This window comes from Zosterops lateralis (genome assembly GCF_965231275.1).
Source record: "Zosterops lateralis genome assembly, chromosome: 25".
Taxonomy (NCBI): domain Eukaryota; kingdom Metazoa; phylum Chordata; class Aves; order Passeriformes; family Zosteropidae; genus Zosterops; species Zosterops lateralis.
Window position 1 is genome coordinate 942,317 of NC_139785.1, and position 17,955 is coordinate 960,271.

A 17,955-nucleotide genomic window follows, 5' to 3' on the forward strand; every position below is an offset into this window, starting at 1 on the left:
AAAGCAGCTGCCTTCCTCCCACATCGCTCAGCTTAGCTCACCTGCTATTTTGATGTTCAGGTTTGCATCCAGGAGGAGATTTTCTGCCTTCAGATCCCTGTGGACTATGTTACGACAGTGACAGAAGTTGACAGCAGCCACAATTTGCTTGAACTTTCTCCGGGCTTCCTTCTCGGCCATGCGCCCGTGGGCCACGAGGTGATCTGTGAGGGGAAGGAGAACACAGGGTTATGGACACAGGGGCTTCTCATGCTCGTGGAGAGAGCTGGGGAGGTGGGAACAATGTGGGCACAGCGTGGTTTCGAGCTCCAACAGCAGACATGAAGAGGCAGGGATGGGACACACCACTGCCAGTCCTCGCCTGGGCTGGCTCTGAGTGAAAGGCTTTCAAATTAATTTTACATAGAGGACAGCTGAGGGGGTGTCTGTAAAATGAGAACTGTTTTTTACACAAGTGCAAAAGCTCTAAAGTCCTTTTCTACATCAAAATAAAAATGAAGCTTTTCCAGCCTTTGTCTTCAATCAGACCCCAAGCCTTGTACCACATCACCTCGAGAGGTGCAGCTTCCTGGCCATGTGCCATCCTTCCTTCTCCCTGTTTTTTCACAGGAAACATGTCTTTGGTCTAACATGCCCTGAAGATAACTACTGCTGGAACCAGTGAGGTCCCAGGTAGTCACAGCCACAAGCAGCTGCTCACCTCAGCTCTGCAGCCAGCACAGCTACCACCAGCTGCAGGAGGGATTTAACATCCTTCCTCTCTGTGCATCAATGCAACAAAATCCTTGCGAAATCCAAGAAAGCATTTCATTATAAAAATGGAGTTGGCCTCCACTACAGAAATCTGAGCACTCCCAAATATTTTGCTGAAAGCCTGTACTCTCACTCAAAGGTAGTGTTTGTTGCCAGCTGGGCTTTCCTTGGAAGCCAGGACAGCACACACGGACAGGAAAAGCCTCTCCAACAGATCACAAAAGCAGGCACACAGCAGTGACCCAGCTGAAGTCAATCCACTTAAAACCTGGAAGCACCAGGCTCACAGAAGCCACTTGTCACTGTCCCACAAGTAGGGATGGACAGGCAGGAGACAGGCAGCAGAAAAGGAAGAGAAGGGAAGCTTCACTTCAGGAGGTTGTAATTCCTTGGTGGGGCCATTGATTTGGCCTCAAAGCATCTCTGGCCAAAATTAGGCTGAAATGATTCCCATCGCTCCTTAAACTCCATTAAACTGGGGGCTCAATATAGGTATCTGTTCTTGAAAATAATAACAATAAATCACTAGTGCAGGTTTCTCATCAGGTGGTTGTGTTTTTCCCCAGTCACCCATTCATTAAAATACCTGCGACATAATTGACTCGCAGTAAATACTAATTACCAAGATCCATCAAAGCAGTTGTGCTGCTCCTGACTGCACAGCAACCTACTTCTGCCTTTGCCCACTCATGTTGTGCAACAGACTTGAAGTGTTTTTCAAAGAACTTGTCAATTAACTCTTGTTCATGGGATAAACTTATGCCATAAGCAAATCTGAACCAGGGCTGGAGAAGGAAAACCACCTCCAAGTCAAATCTGACCCTCAAAGTGACCATCTCAAATTTCCCCGTCGTATTTCATTAAGGCATTTGCATGGTCATAAATTTGTTACTCTAAGGAGACTGACAGCAGAGCACAGCAAGGGCTGCTCCAATTTAAGCCACTGATCAACAGGTAATAGCTCAGCTCCTAAACAAGGTCATTCACACCTTCTGCTCCACTGCGATTTGGGAGCCAGCTTGTCCATACAGAAGTGTCCTTGAAACAAAGCACAAGGCTCCAATCTCAGCAATTTTTGAAATATTTTAGCAATTCTCCTGCAGGCAAGAAAGCAAACCCAGCTACTGCAGCAGGTGTCTTCCTGCAAGGCTCTCCTAAGTGTATTTTTGCCCAAAACCAAGTTCATCAGTCCTGACACAGCCGGTGACACCCACTGGCACTTGGGACACCCCCTGCCCCATTGCCCCTCACCTAGAAAACTCTACTGCCCCTCTGCCCAGCCAGTCCTGCTTAGGATTGACCTTGTTTAGGTGTGAAATTTCACTTTTGATGAAGAACTGGGAGTGGAGGCCCAGGCTCTGCACACAGGCACGGCGCTCTGAGCCCACTGACATTTCTGCACCAGCTCCAGAGGAAGGACACAAACAATGAGGCTACAGAATACTTCACATACCACCAAGGGCAACTGTATGCCAAAATTAACCATTGAGAGCTTAGTCTGCACAAACCTCCCATGCAGTGGAGACTACAGAACTGACCTGAGTGTTGAGCTGGGAGGCAGCACCCTGCTCTGAGCACCCAGAGCCGCGGTTGGGCTGTGCTTGGTGCACAGAGGTGCTCCTCTGGGTGTCTTCCAGAGGGGAAGGAATGCATCATTTCATTGCACAGCTCTCACAGACACCACTCACTGCTCTCTATACTTACATGAAGCACCTGACGCTGCTCTCCGTGTTAAAAAAACAATCCAACCCTACACTGAGGAAAAATCACCTTTGGTTCAGAGAGTACTGACACACAAGTTTCCACTCCCCGCCTCTGGACAGACGCCTCATGCTTTTAAACTGCTTTCTGTCTGGAAAACAAACACTGATGAAGCTTCACATCTCTTCTGTGTGGTAGATTAAGTCACATTTCCAGTGAATTTGGTGACCTTGTGATGTCAGAAGCAGTCTGACCTTCTAGAGACGGGCACCACAACATTGTTTAATGTGTCTGCCCAGTTCATGCTCACAGAGCTCGGGAGAAGCGAGTGGTGGGAAGACAGGGCAGACGTGGTAACCACATCAACCAGATGATAATTTTCTAAATTTCCTGTGATTTTTTTGTTAATCAACCAAGAACCCATATTCAGTCAGTGAGGACTGCAGATTATTTACAATTTTCATAGTAAACAGCTGAAATCAAACCAGATTTTTAGACTATATTCCATCTGACCTCAAAAAAGGACACTCCAGGGACCTGGAACAGGGACCACCCTATGTTTAAAAGGAGACATTCATTTCTTTGTAATGTCAAACCAGTGACCCAACCACACACAAAACATGGAGAGGGACAAAAATAACAATTTACATTTGGCTGCTGAAGCCCACAGCAAACCCAAGGCCTGTCCCTGGTCTCTGCGTCCCGCTACGCAAACAAAGTGAATTATCAAACCATTTCCAGTAAGAGATGAATCAAAGACTCTTTTGGCACAGCCTGGCCACCAAAGGAGTGCTCAGCCCTTTTACTGGAAGTTTGGATAAACAGGTGGTACAGCCCTCCCAGGTGCTGACCCGGGATCCCTGCAGAGCTCACACAGGCAGGGACAGCCGGCACTGACTGACTGTGGCCATTTAGAGAAACCATTGCTCTTTCAGCTGAAAATCCTGACCTCTAGCACTGCCTGTGAAATACTGACAGCTCTTTGGTACTGTTTAAGCCTTGGGAAGTTTTGAAAGCATCAGAGAAGCAACTCAAGATGTGTTCCTTACAAAAACGTGGCAGTATACAACAGCACAATGCTGTTAGGTCTGGTTCTATGGGGCTGCACTCATCCTCACCCTGGGCATTTGGCACCCAGAAAAGCACAGCTGTCAGCTCCCCTTAGCCTCCAGCACTACATTTTAAAGTCTATGTCATGCAGGTGCTAAGACATGACCAAGAAAAAGATTAAAGAGACTCAGCACAGGCTCAGTTCACAGAGAACCCCCAGTGCCCAGTAAGAGGCACGGTGACAGTGCCTGCACTGCCCACACACACACACTTCACACGCCATCCCTGCAGCACATCCAGCCATTCCCAACAAGCCCAGCTGCCCCAGGAGAGACAGGCACTGAGATGAGGCACTGTACAGGTGAGGTTTACCCAACAGGAGGGCCCAGCTGCCCACACTGCCATTGACTTTGTCTCCACCACGTGAAGATGTGAGACCCTCCAGCACTGGAGATGCAAGGACTGCAAGGAAACCTCCCCAGAATGGGCTCCTGTTTCCTCCCCGCAAATTGCTTCCGCTGTTAGAACAAAGTCTTAATGTCCCCTCAGGAAACTCTGAATACAAAAAGCTGAGACTTGAGTTTTTCCCCCCTCTGCTCTTGCACTGAGGGCAGTGCCCAAAAATCCTCAGAACTGGGTAGAGAGGCACGACCTCCTGGCTTGGGTCTGGAGAAGCCTCACACTATTACAGAGCTGGCTGCTCCCAGCTATCAGCGAGGATAAAATGCTGGGCAGCAACATGGAAATTAGCCATGCTAATGAGCTGAATTTACCACAGCAGAAAATCTTTCAGAAAGCAATTAGGTTTTCACTTCAACTCACGCAGAAGGCTATTTTTGTAACCAAAGAATCCATTCCAAGTTTGTATATGAGCTTGCACATAACTCTGGATTTAAAAAAAGATGAGCCCATCTCTGCCAAATTCAAGAGAAGAGGGAGAAAAAGTAAAAAGAGATTTATACTTTCTGTGGTGATATACACCCAAGCCAACTCCAGGACATGTGCAAGTGACTTTGCAGTGCATGGGAAGGTGAATTTCACAAGCCTTTGGAACTGCTGAGTGTGTCCAGCACCATGATTCATATTTGAATAAACAACTGGAAGGCTCAGCCAGTCAGTTTTCCACCAGGCAATCCACACTTCCCAAACATCAGCTGTCACTTGCTTCCCCTTCGGCTGTCACCTTCTCAGGGAGAAATCCAAAGGACATGGACAATATTGACAAGAAGCCATGGCAACCATCTACAGAGGTACTGAGGAACTGGTGGCAGTTTGTAGTGGCTGGAAAACAGTGCTTTTCAGCTTTTATTTTCCTTAATTTGGGGCTTCTCTTCCTTCACTAAAAACTTCATCTTTTACAACAACTCAGGTTCTCCTCCAGAGAAATGAGAAGTGAAATCAAAAGTGAATCTTCTGCCATGACTGATGAGGACAGGGGGAGTGCTCCCAGGAGTTGACAGGCCACGTGTGACTGTCCTTACTTCCTTGATTAAAGCTAATTCAAGCACACAGGATTTTCCCCCTTTTTGGAGGCTCATATTGGCAAAGCTGGTACAGACCAATGTTGCAAAATCCTGACTCCGTCACCCAGCACAAAATTCCAGTGTACAGGAAATTCCTATTTCTGTAAGTTTTGCTATTGTTCACCAAACAAATGAATAAATTAGCCCACAGTTTTTTTAGCTGTGCTGCACAGATACTTTTTCCCTTTCAAGAACAGCTCCCATGGTCAAGAACATTCAGCCAAAACTCTCTGGGACAATGGTGCTTGGAAGGGATGTAAGCAATGCTTGCTAAGATAACATCAGATATCAAAAAGAAAAGACAAGACATGGTTTTGAGCACAAAACATTCCAGAACTGCAGGACTGCCTGTTTCTTTTAAAGCTACTGACACACCCCAACAGTTCCACTGTCATCAGCAAGGTTCATGTAACTCACTGGGAAGCAAAGCACTCAGCAACACTAAAATCCAACTCTATGACTATTTCCAACATCTTTAATCCCAAAGTGAGCACAAAAGAGGAGCAGCACCACCTGTCAATGAAACCCAAAGAAGAAACAGAGGTTATGGGGGTTATTTTTCCATTGAGTTGGTCTCATTTATTCCTTTCCTCCTCTTGTCAATGGAAAGTTTGCGGGCTGAAGGGCACCTCTTGGCTGAAACAAGAGAGTGTGGCAGCTATTTTCAGTTTACTGTAGTTGACCAAGTGCATTATCTGATTAAAGAATGCAATAAATGTACTTACCAAATATTTCCCCTCCACTGGCATACTCTGTCACCAGATAAATCATCCGCTCCGTCTCCATAACCTGCACACAAGGACAGAGAAGTGACACATAAGGAGACGGCTGAGTGCAACGAAAAATAGCTCCAAAATCACCTTTACTCCCTCTGTAACACACGTAACTGCTTTCATCAAATCCAAACTATTACCTTCCTGGCTTCCCAGAGCCATGTGCAGGAATGGACAGGAGCTGGGGACAGTAAGGATGAAACAGCAAGTTTCAAACACCAAATCTGTAACTACACAGAACACTTCACCTGCACCTTCCTCCTCCTGTTCTGTTTCCCCTCCCTTTAACATTTGCTCCCCAGTCTTGTCCTGTTCCAGCAGCCTGGGAGACTTCTCAGGGCTGCTACCCTGCTCTTCTCCCACCCTAAAAAAAGTCAATCCACAGGTGCCACCTCTTCAGTATCACATCAAAAGCTTTAGATGGAATGAAACAGATTTAAAAAGGCTTTTTGGATTAAAAAAAAAAAAAAGGGGTTAAGGAGTAAGTTTGCAAAACAGCACTCCCTGAGTACCTTGAAAGTGCCACAGTCCCTGTAAGCATCTCACACATGGCCAAAGGAGCTAAACATGAACCTCTGTCACTTCTACCTAGTTTTAACTCTTTGAAGTCTGAATAAATATTCGTAATCTCTCAAGCACAGATGAGAAACAGAGTTCTTTATTCATCTGCTCCCATCACTCTGCTCCACCCTCCTCACAGAGAGGCACAACCTGTGTAAAGGGCAGACCACGTGGCTTCTGTCTCTGGGGGTTTTGTTTGCAGACAAAAAAAAAAAAAAAGTCAAACAAGCTGGAAAAAAAGTCTGCAAACAATATTCAGAAGCAAGCCTGCTGCCAGTATTGACCCCCTTCCAGGAAAGAGCTGAGCAGATCAGCAGGGCCTGGGGGCCACAGGGAGCTGGGCAGGGAGAGGAGAGCTCAGTCCTGCTCCCGGGTGAGATTCAGTCCCTCCCTTAAAGTGAGAAGGGGAACCTGCATCCGGTTTCAACTGGGAAACTGAGAAGCATACAATGGCCATAAACAAGTGGCAGGAGGCCAGCCCACAGCGGAAGCATGATGTCCCAGAAAAGAGAAGGATTAGCTACACTTTCTCCCTGCCCCTCCAATCAAAGCACTTTGAGACCTTGAAAACATAAAGGGCTTTCCCAGTTCCATGTAGAAGGAATGGAGGGATAATTCTAGAAAAAGTGCTACTGCACAGTGTAGAGTCCAAGGATGGAAACTCCATGGCAGAGTGCTCCTACCTGGTACAACCTGATGATATGTGGGTGGCAAAGCATCTTCATGATCTGAACTTCTCTAAATATCTTCTTCAGGTTCTCTTCATCCAGCTGAGTTTTATCAATGATCTTTATTGCAACCTGGCAGAGGGGAAACAGAAGAGAAGTTACTGACCCAGCTGCATTATCCACACAGCAGGGATAGGAATGGGGGTAGTGTCAGGCTTCTAACAATTGAGGTATTTATTTATCTGTTTTAAACCAGAAGTGTTCTGTAACGCTACACTAATGGAGTTTAAACAAGTCTAAGTGCTTCCAGTCAGCTGCTCTCCAGTCCCCACGATTTTCCGTCCACCTCCCTGGTGCTGGCAGCTCCCAGCTCCTTTGGGCATGGACTGTAGAACCACCAGACTCCAAACGTGGAGACACTTCTGTGCTAAGAACCACCTGTCCTCAAGTCCACTGAGCACCCTGTTTCATCCACACACAGACAATAAGGAAGGAAATCCTTTCTGGAATGCCGGGATGAACAGGAGAGAAAAGGCAGAGTGAAACCTTGATGGAGAAAACAGCTGAGTGAAAAAGCTGCTCTGCCTGGCAGAGGAACATCTGCCCTGCTGCTTCTAAATCAAATTTCAGCCTTAAGTATCTTCCTCCCCACCACGACACACCCCTGAGAGCGAGCAGCTCCAGTCTTGGGATTTGTGGGATGAATTACCATCCCTCAGCAGGTTTTCTCGCTTGGAGATGGCTGTCCCTGGGAAAAGAGCCACTTTTACAAATCTCCTGGTTTTGCTTTGCTGGAGAGCCTACTTTACCCAAGTCCTGCCCAGGAAGGCTGCAGGATCATGCAAAGGCCTGGGAAGGGCATGCAAAGCAGCACTGCCACGAAAACCGCTGAGGATGCACAGCCAGAAAGATCTGACACAGAAATGTGTGGCTCGTCCCAGAGCCCAGTGAGGACAAGGACAAGTGCTCTGTGCACAGCAGTGTGCCAGGACCACAGGCACAAACCCACAGGGGCACATGACCCCAACACATGTCCCTTTCCTAGTGCCAGCCCCAAGGGCAGGGCTAAGGGATGCTCTCCAGGCACACACACAACCAAACAAAAGCAGCTTTAGATCCTTTAAGGGAATCTTTCTTTAAGGGAACAATCTAAAGCACATGAAAATTAAGTCCCATATTTTATGATCAAATCCCTGCCAGAGCAATAACCGCCCTGCATGTGAGCAGAACCCAGCAGAATCCTGAAAAGGCACCCAAGTACAATAAGCTGTTTCTTTCATTTGAAACCTTTAATTCAGAGCGCAGGAATGCTTCCAGCCTTCCAAGTCACTGAGCATGCTTCCTACAGCAGGAGCGGGAGCTGAACGGCAGCCAGGTCTGGCACTCGGTGCTGGGAGATGCTGGCAGGAGCAGGGCTGGAGCCCAGGCATGAGGTGAAATGGCAGCAGGGGCTGCCAGGCACCAGGGCTGTGATTAACGGGGTGCAGAGCCCCGGGACCGGCCCAGTGCGGGATCCACGGGAGCTGCCCCAGACAGATCCACGCATGGTGCTCAGGAGCGGGCTGGGAAAGTTGAGAGAGCCAGAGGAGGATTGGAAAGCTCTCTCCACATGCTATTCACCCAAGGTTTTCCTGAAAGAACGGGCTTTTGTAAAGCTTGAGCAAAAACATACATAAGAGCTAAGAGATGCCTCCTCCAAGAGCAAAGCCAAGATGTCTACCCAGAGACATGAGTCATTTTCGGGCCCAAAGATGTAAATGAAAATCCACAGATCTGGAGTATTCCTAAGCTCCTTACTCATTCCCAGCTCTATATTTGCTCTAAGGAACTCATTTCCCAGCTTAATTATATGGCTCAAGCTGACACTCTCAGCCACGTTCAAGCTATGTAGAGCATCTGATTGCACCCAGCTTAGTCAGTAGGGCCAGACACAACAGAACTGAATTCCTCTGGTTTTCCCTGATAACCCGGGGCAGGGAGGACCAGGCTGCCACCTCCCCTGTTTCCTTGTGACGCTGCAGGATTTACACGTGGTGAGTGAACTCCACACCCACAAGACACACAACATCTGGATCGGGAGCAAAGTGAGACAAACAGCACTCAGGAGATGTTCTTCTTGAGAAGGATCTCATCCCGAGCTCAGCCAAGCAGCCCCAAAGCCAAACCCACCCTCCGGAGTTACGCGGAAGAGAGACCTGAAGGGGTTTCTTCCAAATGTTTTCATTCCACACAAATGCCTCCAGCAAATGATGCAACATGAAAGGCAAAAGTCTCCTGAAAAATCCTGGGGAAACCACCTTGTGCTCCAGTTTCAGGAAATGCAGAGCTTCCCCAGGACTGTGTGAGGGTGGAAGTAGGAAATCCCCTCTGTGCTGGGCAGGAGGGACGCGCAGGGAATTTCAGGGATGGGGGTTGATGTTCCACCCGGAGCTCTGCAGGGGAGCTGCAGCTGGTTTGTTACAGAACTTTGTTCTTTGGGTTCTTTTGGAGAAGCACTAATTTTCCAGAGGGAAGGACTGGTTTAAAGGTTTTCTGGAGCAGAGCAGGTTGGTTTCTCTACTCCTGCATTTCCTAGCTGGCCAATATTCTCCTTTCCTAAAGATGATTTGGGATTTCAACAGAAAAGGGACTGACTGAGGTCCTTCGGTTGCACCAGCCACACTGACTCCATCTAAAGCTCAAGGGAGGCCACAATGAATTCAGCCCTTTATTTTATTATTTATTTATTTATTTATTGGAGATTATAGATTGGAGAAAAAAAAAACCAAACAAAAATATCTTTAGGATCTTTAATGGAACAACCTAAAGCACATGAAAACTAACCTTCATATTTTATGATAAAATCCTTGCCAAGGTGATAACTGCCCTGCCTCAAATATATATATATAATTATAATTATAACTATAATTATTTATTATTTATGCAAAAAGAATCAGTTCCAGGTAGTTAAAATAAACCCCAAGCCCCAAAATCGAGTGCATTTCCTCATGCTTACAAACAGCACATAAAATAGAGAGCAAGACTAAACATCATTAAGTAAAGCACAAATTCAGGCACAAGTAGAAGTGGAAGAAAACCATGATCTAAATTCTCAAACAATGAAATACTCTAAAAAAGAGTCTGAGAAATTAACTATTCTTTTATCAGAAGTTAATGAAGCTTACAGGCAGGAGGATAAATGCCAAGCCTGGAGCACGCATGCTGCTACCAATTAACAAAATGTTCCCACCACTTGTAAACAGTTCATTTATTCCTTCTTGCATCCAAGTAAAGCTTGCACTAGTAATCTGAAGAAGGTATTGTTATTTGGGAAAAATGACAAGTTGCTAAAAACAATTGGTGGAGAGCAGGTAAGGTGTTCAAACTGACACCTGCAGGTCACTGTGGAGGCCCTGCTCTCCAAAGCCAGGCGGCTCGTCCATTATTTTTCCAGATTTTTCTTCTCTTGGTGCACCTCAGCTGAACATTGCTCTGAATTCCTGTGATCCTAAAGCTGTGCTGAGTGTATGTGCACACCAGACAAAAGCCTTGTGGGGAGGAGTGGAAATTTCAACCACATGAAAGCAGAAGGGGGAGCTGGGAAAGGGAAGGAGGGGTACTGAAACTCTGGAAGGCCAAAAGGGAGCACACACTTATCCCTGATATCAGCACACCCCACTGCATCCCACAGGAGGTCAGGAGGGACAGAAGGCACATGTCAGACCAAGGCAGCAAGCTGGGTTCAGTGCACTCCAAAATGCTCAGAGGTGTGAGCTCCTGGGGAGGAGCCCAGGCTGCTCCTCTGCCCTGAGCACAAGCACTTCCTCCAGCCCAGCACCTGGAGCCTTAACAACTCTTGCTCTCAAACTCATAGGATTCTCCTAAAGTTCCCAAATTTTAACATAAACAACAGTATAAATTCCTATTTTGCTCTGAGATACCAGATTTTCAGACCTGGCAGCCACCAGAGCTAAATATGCCAAGGTGAGGGGCTCTGAAACAAGGCACAAGGCTTTGAATAGGAGAGAGGAGAATATCAACTTGCAGGAGTTAAAATTTATATGGACGTCTTGTTTCTCAGCTGAGTGTGGATAATAATCCAGACTGACTTCCTTGAATCCACAGTACCCTGCCAACAGGAAGGGAAATGAGCTGCTGGGTGCCCAGGCGGATGGGCAGGGAGAGGACAGCCACTGTGCCCTGCACTGCTCCAGCTGCTTGGAAATGCTCTTGGAGAGAAAGAGGTGGAAGCACAGTCTGTTTTTAGTGGAAAGGAGCCATGGGACACTGCTTCCTCTTATTTCTGTGCTGTGAACAAAGGAACAAGTCAGAGACCCTGGCCTGGGCTAAAAATCTACTCCTTCATGCCATGCATCTGCTTGGATCTAATTATAATTCAATGATAAATAAAATTTCTTGCATGAGTGATCATTCCATAAAGAAATCATCTTTCCCTTTCAGTTCAGGTGTTTCTGCAGCAGCCTGAGTGAAAATCAGAAAACTCCACTTCTCCCAAAAGTAGCCCATGTACTCAGTATGATCGGTGATCACTGTAAAAATGTTATTATGGCAGTGGTATTCCTGTAAATCAGCATGGATCTGCTCCATGGAATGGGAGCCAACAGATGGCACCGGCAAACTGACTGCATTCAGAAAATCAACATGTTTATTTGGGAGCAAGACATTTCCTAGAACTGTCCCAGAGAGTCCTCCTGCTCCAGATTCCTCCTGGAGAACACTCAGTAAACAGTCACTGGGTGCCCTCTGCCATGGATGGGGGTGTCCCTGCAGCTTGGCTCCCATGTCACCCCGAGGGCACGTGGCCCACACGGAGAGCTGTCACCACAGAGGGTCTCTGAATAAACAAATAAACCTGGAGAAGGCTCCTCCACCTGAATCCTGCCGCACTTGCAGTTAGCAAAGGAGCCTCCTCCTCTCTGTCCACTGCAGTCTTACTGGGCTGACAACGTGAGCTGTCAGAGGGGCTGACAGGGAACAACTCTTCCCAGCTGCTCCTGCCTGCCACAAACACTTGGGAAGCTCGGGAACACGGCCTGTTTGGATTAAGCAGCTGCTGGAGGGGTAAAAATCACTCCTGTAAGCAGATACCAGAGCTGCACAGGGGAACTCCAGCAGCAGAGACCAGAATCACAACGGAGAAGGGGGAAAAACAGAGGAGTAAGGAAGTACACACTGCAGATATGTATATGAGCCACACACAGAGGCACTCAACTGGCATATGGACACACGGCTGTGATAAAAACACAACGTGAACTCCAGGCTACTGCAGGTCGTGCCCTTCTTGGGAGCTCAGCTGGGTGAATGTCACTCCACAGCAACACTGTGCTTCCGTATGGACACTCGGATGGCAGAGGCACATGTTTCCCAAGCAAGCTGTCAGCACAAGCCTGCTGGTGTGTTTGGGGTCACCGAAAGTGAGCCCTCTCCATGCAAATAGGCAATTTGTACAGTTTTTAGTCATAAGAAAGCACTCGACAAAAAGGAAGCACTGACACTGCCGATTCCCAGACTTCTCTTGGCAAGCTCATGGGTAACACAAGGGCATCTCCTCCTCTGAATTAAATAACCAGCAGAACCTACCTAAGTCAAAGTGATACAGCAAATAAAACTAGGCCAGTCTGCAGCAACATCAGTGCCTTTTGGAGGTGGCACAAATGCAAATACTGGCAGCAACTAAAAGCAGGAAACTGTGGACGAAGATGTGCACAGAGAAGCTGCATTTGCTCAGGAAGGAAGTTCTCACCTTGTCCACATCCCTCTGCACAATCAATGCAGGGACTTGTGTCTTGCACAAGGTGAAGAAAATACTGTTGGTGTTATGAGAAAAGTCAATACATCCAAATCCTCTTGGCCGGCTGCAATGTTAATACCCGGCTTGTGTGAGCACCATGCTCTGCCGTGACCTTTCCTTGTCCCAGAGGGAACACAGCTGGGATTTCAGTGGCCAAAGCACAAACCCCACATTCACATCCATGGCTCAGAGAACCAGCTACACCCAGGTATGAAAATCTCATCATTTCAGGGCATGTACAGAAGCTTACAAATGTCACAGGACAGGAAGGTCATCTATAGCATTCCCAAGGATCCCAGCCTTTATTCGTGCTGCATTCTGCCTTTCTCAGTCCTGGATTAACCCTATGCCAGCAGCTTCAGCTTCTCCTTTGCAACAGAAGCCATCAAAAAGGTCCAAGAGGTGAGTGCCCCCCACCTGACACTTGCTGCTTCACAGCAGCAGCCTCAGTGCCAGTTCAATGGTGACCTAATCCCAAATGCAAACTCCTTCCCATTCTGGAGACTGCAAGGGATGACAGGTAAATTCTGCCATGTTCAGACACAGTGAGGGAGAAACTATGTCCTGCAAGCCACAAGAAAGCTTGGTCACATTGCTACAGCTCTACTTGTCACACTCACCTGGATGCCAGGTCCCAAACCCTCCTGGAGAGCTTCTCATTATTTCATCACCTGGGGCAACAGCGGGAAACAAGAGACTTGGAGTTACCTGCCCTGGCTGACACACTACATCAGAGCATGCTGAACAGCATCAAGGGCTTTGGGATTGCAGAGAAAGGCACGGGAAAGGGAGCTGGAGATGCCAATTAGATAAACAAACCATCCTGGTGCACGAAGAACCTCCCGCTGCAAACGGGAGGTGCAGCGAGGGTGAGCTCCATGAATCATCACCTCGGGCTGCAAACATAGACTTGAGAAGAGGCCGAGCACAAGGACAGGCCACAGCACTCCACACAGGACTGGGAGAGCCCATCCAGGATGTATGAAATTACCACATATCCCTACAAAACCTGATGGCTGCTCAGCAAGTTCCCTGGACTTCAGGCTGACCAGGACTCAGAGAACCAAGCAGTGACCAAGGAGGTCAGCCATCCACAGCTTAAGCACAGGAATCCCTTAAGCTACACCACATCTACTTCTAGCCCTTATCCTTCTTAATGACAAGATTTCCAGAGCTTTTTAAAGTTCTGGTCAGACACTGAATCTTCTGGTCCCTGCCAGTGCTGCCTTCTTCTCCTGGGCTACAGCAAGAGACTCCACAGGATTGAGCCAAAGGCAGAGCAAGTCTCAGCACAGCAGACTGCAGGTAGCCACACCTAACCACCTCAAACACAGCATGGGATAGCCACACCATTCCTGTCTGCTGAATTCCACAGCATTCACACCGTGCCTTGTCTGCATTCCCACTGACCTCTGTCTTTTCATTTCACACTCTGTTACAGGAGAAAACCCCTCCAGTCCCAACAGCTTCAGCTGACATTTATGCCAGTAATTTGTTTTTAGTTCAGAAGCCTTGTAAAACTCCTGTAATGCTTCCCAGATGCAAGGCTGAGAACTTCACAGGAGTCAGAACGTGAATTAGAGGTGGTATGGAAAATTATTTATCCTGGTCAGGACAGACAAATGACAGCCTACAGTGAGTACTGCTACCCTGAAACACGTCCCCATGTCCATCCACAGAGAGCAGGCACCAAGAGCTGCATGCCTGGGAGGTCAGTTCATCACACTCCTCCATACCTGGACTATAAATGCAGAATGTCTAAAAATGAGTATTAAAAATCAGCTTAAGCCGAAAGAGAGGCTGAGGTAAAAGGCAGGTTGTAAAAGCTACTGCTTGTAACATTAGCAGGAATCCTAGTGGGATGTAGCAGGACAATGCTGAGTGGAAGGAATGAAGGCTGAGCCCTGAACATGGCTGTGGTGCAGCCCCACGATCTGCTGACAGTCTGCAGCACTACCTCCATGGCTTCCATGCAAATTAAAAGCACTCTTGGCACTTACTACACAAAGACTGCACTTGATAATTAAAACTGGTTTTTAAATGCACTTAAACTAGTGCAGAAACTCATGGAAGTGCATTTAAATCGATGCAAACTGGTTAACTAACAAATGTGATGTGAAAAAGCAGAGCCCGGTCACGTAAGCTCGACTGTTTGGCCAAGGAGGCTCAGCTCCAGCCTCTGTGACAGCAGATGGGAACACTGCAGTTCTGCTCAGGCCTGACTGGACTCCTGCTTGAGCTACAGCTCGGCCTCCCAGCCACCTGCAGGCTAACAAAGCCAAGAGGTGAATCAAATTCTGGGAGGACACTTGCCCACCTTGGTCCCCTTCCAGTCCAGGTCACCCGTTCAAACCACTTGCTTAATTAGTCTCCCCTCAATCCAGGCACTGCAGCCTAAACATCCCATGAAAACAAATACAGTTCTGTTTACCAGCACCTTGAACACCCATTTGTCAGTATTATTTCAGGAGATGTCAGCTGAACACTGCAAGTGGCCTCCATGCAGGATTCTGCCTCCAAAGCTCTCCCGAGATTGACACTGAATCATTTAAAGAATCCCAGAATCACCGAGGTTGGAAAAGCCCTCTGAGATCACTGAATCCAACCTGTGCCCAACCCCCACCTTGTCATCAGCCCAGAGCACCGAGTGCCACGTCCAGTCCTTCCTTGGGCACCTCCAGGGATTCCACCTCCTCCCTGGGCAGCCTCTTCCAGTGCCTGTCAGGAATTTTGTACCTGTACAGAATGAGAGGGTCCCTCCAAGCTTCCTTTTCTCTAGGCAGAGCCCCTCCAGCTCCCTCAGGCCTTACTCTCCAGTCTTGGAGAGAGTTGCTTAGTAGCAGAGTTTTGGAAATGTATTTGCACGCAGGAAGAAATCTGTGACAACAGGAGATGCATCAGGAATGCTGCTGTGGAACAGAGCAGAGACCATCTCCGAGAACAGAGGGGCCACGAGACATGGAGTCAACCTGCCAGTTTTCATGGGAAAGGCCTGGCTCAAACATCAAGACAAGTCTTTAAAAAGCTGCCAGGATATTACAGCAAGCAGGTTTTGAAAGTGTTATACAAAGTTCCCTGGATTGTCATTTTGCTCTAATTCAGTCGTGACCTAAAAATGCAAGTGACAGGAAAAATGGTGCACTTCAGGTACAGAGTGTGCAGTCGGAAGCAGGTTTGAATTACTGGATTATAAAATAACAAAGCTCAGAAATAAGGATATTTAGAAGCTGGTGTGCATGAAGTGATGTGTTGAGAACACACTGTACATTAGGGTTTGGATTTTTTTAAGCAATGCTTATCCTGCAAAGAACACTACTTGGACTAAGAGATCTCCTGAGAGGGAATACCTCACCTCACTCGTAACAGGTACGGAGCACTCAGCACTGATGCAACACAAGAGTAGCTATTTTTGATGACAGAAAATGGCTCTTTTTTAATGATAAAACCAACACACGCAGCAGGAGCGCCCTTGGCTGGGCTCCCCAGCCTGCCGTGCACCACAGAAATCCTCCTGCCATAAACTGCATCCTGGGAAAGCACCTGGCACTGCACCAGGATGTGCAGCACGATCACAGAGTCATCTGGGCTGGAAAAGACCTCCAGGATCATCAAGTCCAACCTGTGCCCAAACCTTGTCATTCAGCCCAGATCACTGAGTGCCACATCATCATTCCTTGGATGTCTCCAGGGATGGGGACTCCAAACCTCCTGGGCACCTCCTTCCAATGTTAAACAATCCCTTCTGTGAATAAATTCCTCCTGGTGTCCAACCTAACCTTCCCCTGGCACAGCTTGGGGCTATCAGGTCCTCTCATCCTGTTGCTGGTTGCCTGGGAGAAGCCGTCAGAGCTACAGGGAGCCTTTGCACCGGCTTCCAGTCGATTTCATGGGGCTCCGTAAGGGTTAAAGCCAAGGACTTCTGGAAGATATTAACCACCAATGTCTTGGCTTCCCTTCTGCAAACAGCAACAAGCTCCAGAGGAATCTGTCATCCCATATAACAATCCCTTTCACTCTGCCCCAGCAGCCCATTCCCTGCTCCTGGCCACAGCCCGCGCGCGGCGGTGGCTTCGTGCTGGGCTCCTGCTCCGGATCCTGCCCACATTCCAGGGAGGAGGCCGGGCTCTGCAGCGACGCCGGCATGCACGGGAGCTGCAGTGTGCACGTACATTGTGTGCAGCTACACTCACCGCTGGAACAGCTCCTGCCTCAACGAGAAGGCTGCAGGAGCGTTAAATGCCACACTGGGATTGCCGCATAAAATCTGAAGTGACAGATAAGATGGAAGGAATCACTGTTCCTCTTCATATGTCATCAGTCCATTTGGGAATATGGAATTCTGGGCTCTGAAACAGACTTGTACAGGTATTTTCCTAACCCTGTAAGCACTGGGGCTTTTCTATACCGAAGTCAAAGTAGCTGGATATTCAAAACAGATCAAAAGCAACAGCCACACACTTGCAGAAAAAGAATTCTTTTTTCCCAATATCTAATATTTCAAATGTATCAAATTCCTTTCTTTCAGTATTTATGATTTCCATGTGCATCATCCTGCTGCTGGCAGAGACTGCAAACACTGCTCCCTTGCCAGCACCTGAGATCACAATTAGGAGGTGACACCATCACCTTTAGTTCTAGGATTATTTTCAAGGTGCCAATTGCATTAACACTACGGGTCCTGGAGCACACTGAGCAGGAAGGGGCCAAGATTTTGCCAGGGAAGTGAGGAATAAAGCACGATGCCAGATCTAGATGATACACTGAGGAATTTTTAGACGCTGCGTTTGCAGCAGGAGCCTTTGTGCTTTTGCCACGATCAGATGGCCGTTTCTATGGGAACAAACAAGCAGTGGCCCTGTCACAAGATGTCTTGTAGAGACAATGATGAAGGCACTGAGTCTCAGCAAAGTTTCTCATGCTGCAGCGCAGCCTGGCAAAGATACTCCAGCTCGGGTTATCAGCTTGGGAGGCAGAACTATCAGGATACACCCTAAGTATTTTCCGTACAAAGTCAGTGCAGTTGTTACACTCAAAATTTTGAATCCAGTCTTTGTGTATACATAAAGCTTTGGAAGGCTGTGCAGTTTGCCTCTCAGACAGTCCTCCATCAATAATGATGTTTGTTACGTGCCACA

At 47.7% G+C, this 17,955-nt stretch overlaps 1 protein-coding gene across 3 annotated transcripts in view; it reads right to left on the bottom strand.

Annotated features, from left to right (window-relative positions):
* SIK3 (SIK family kinase 3) overlaps positions 1 to 17,955 on the bottom strand; it is a 68,490-nt gene that overhangs the window by 25,632 nt on the left and 24,903 nt on the right. For all 3 annotated transcript variants that reach the window (XM_083878114.1, XM_083878113.1, XM_083878115.1), the window contains exons 2-4: positions 7,045 to 7,161; positions 5,753 to 5,816; positions 42 to 203 (exon numbers count right to left, since the gene is read on the bottom strand). In XM_083878114.1, coding sequence (XP_083734240.1) covers positions 42 to 203; positions 5,753 to 5,816; positions 7,045 to 7,086 — 268 coding nt within the window. In that variant the 5' untranslated portion in view covers positions 7,087 to 7,161. The remainder of the gene's footprint in view (positions 1 to 41; positions 204 to 5,752; positions 5,817 to 7,044; positions 7,162 to 17,955) is intronic.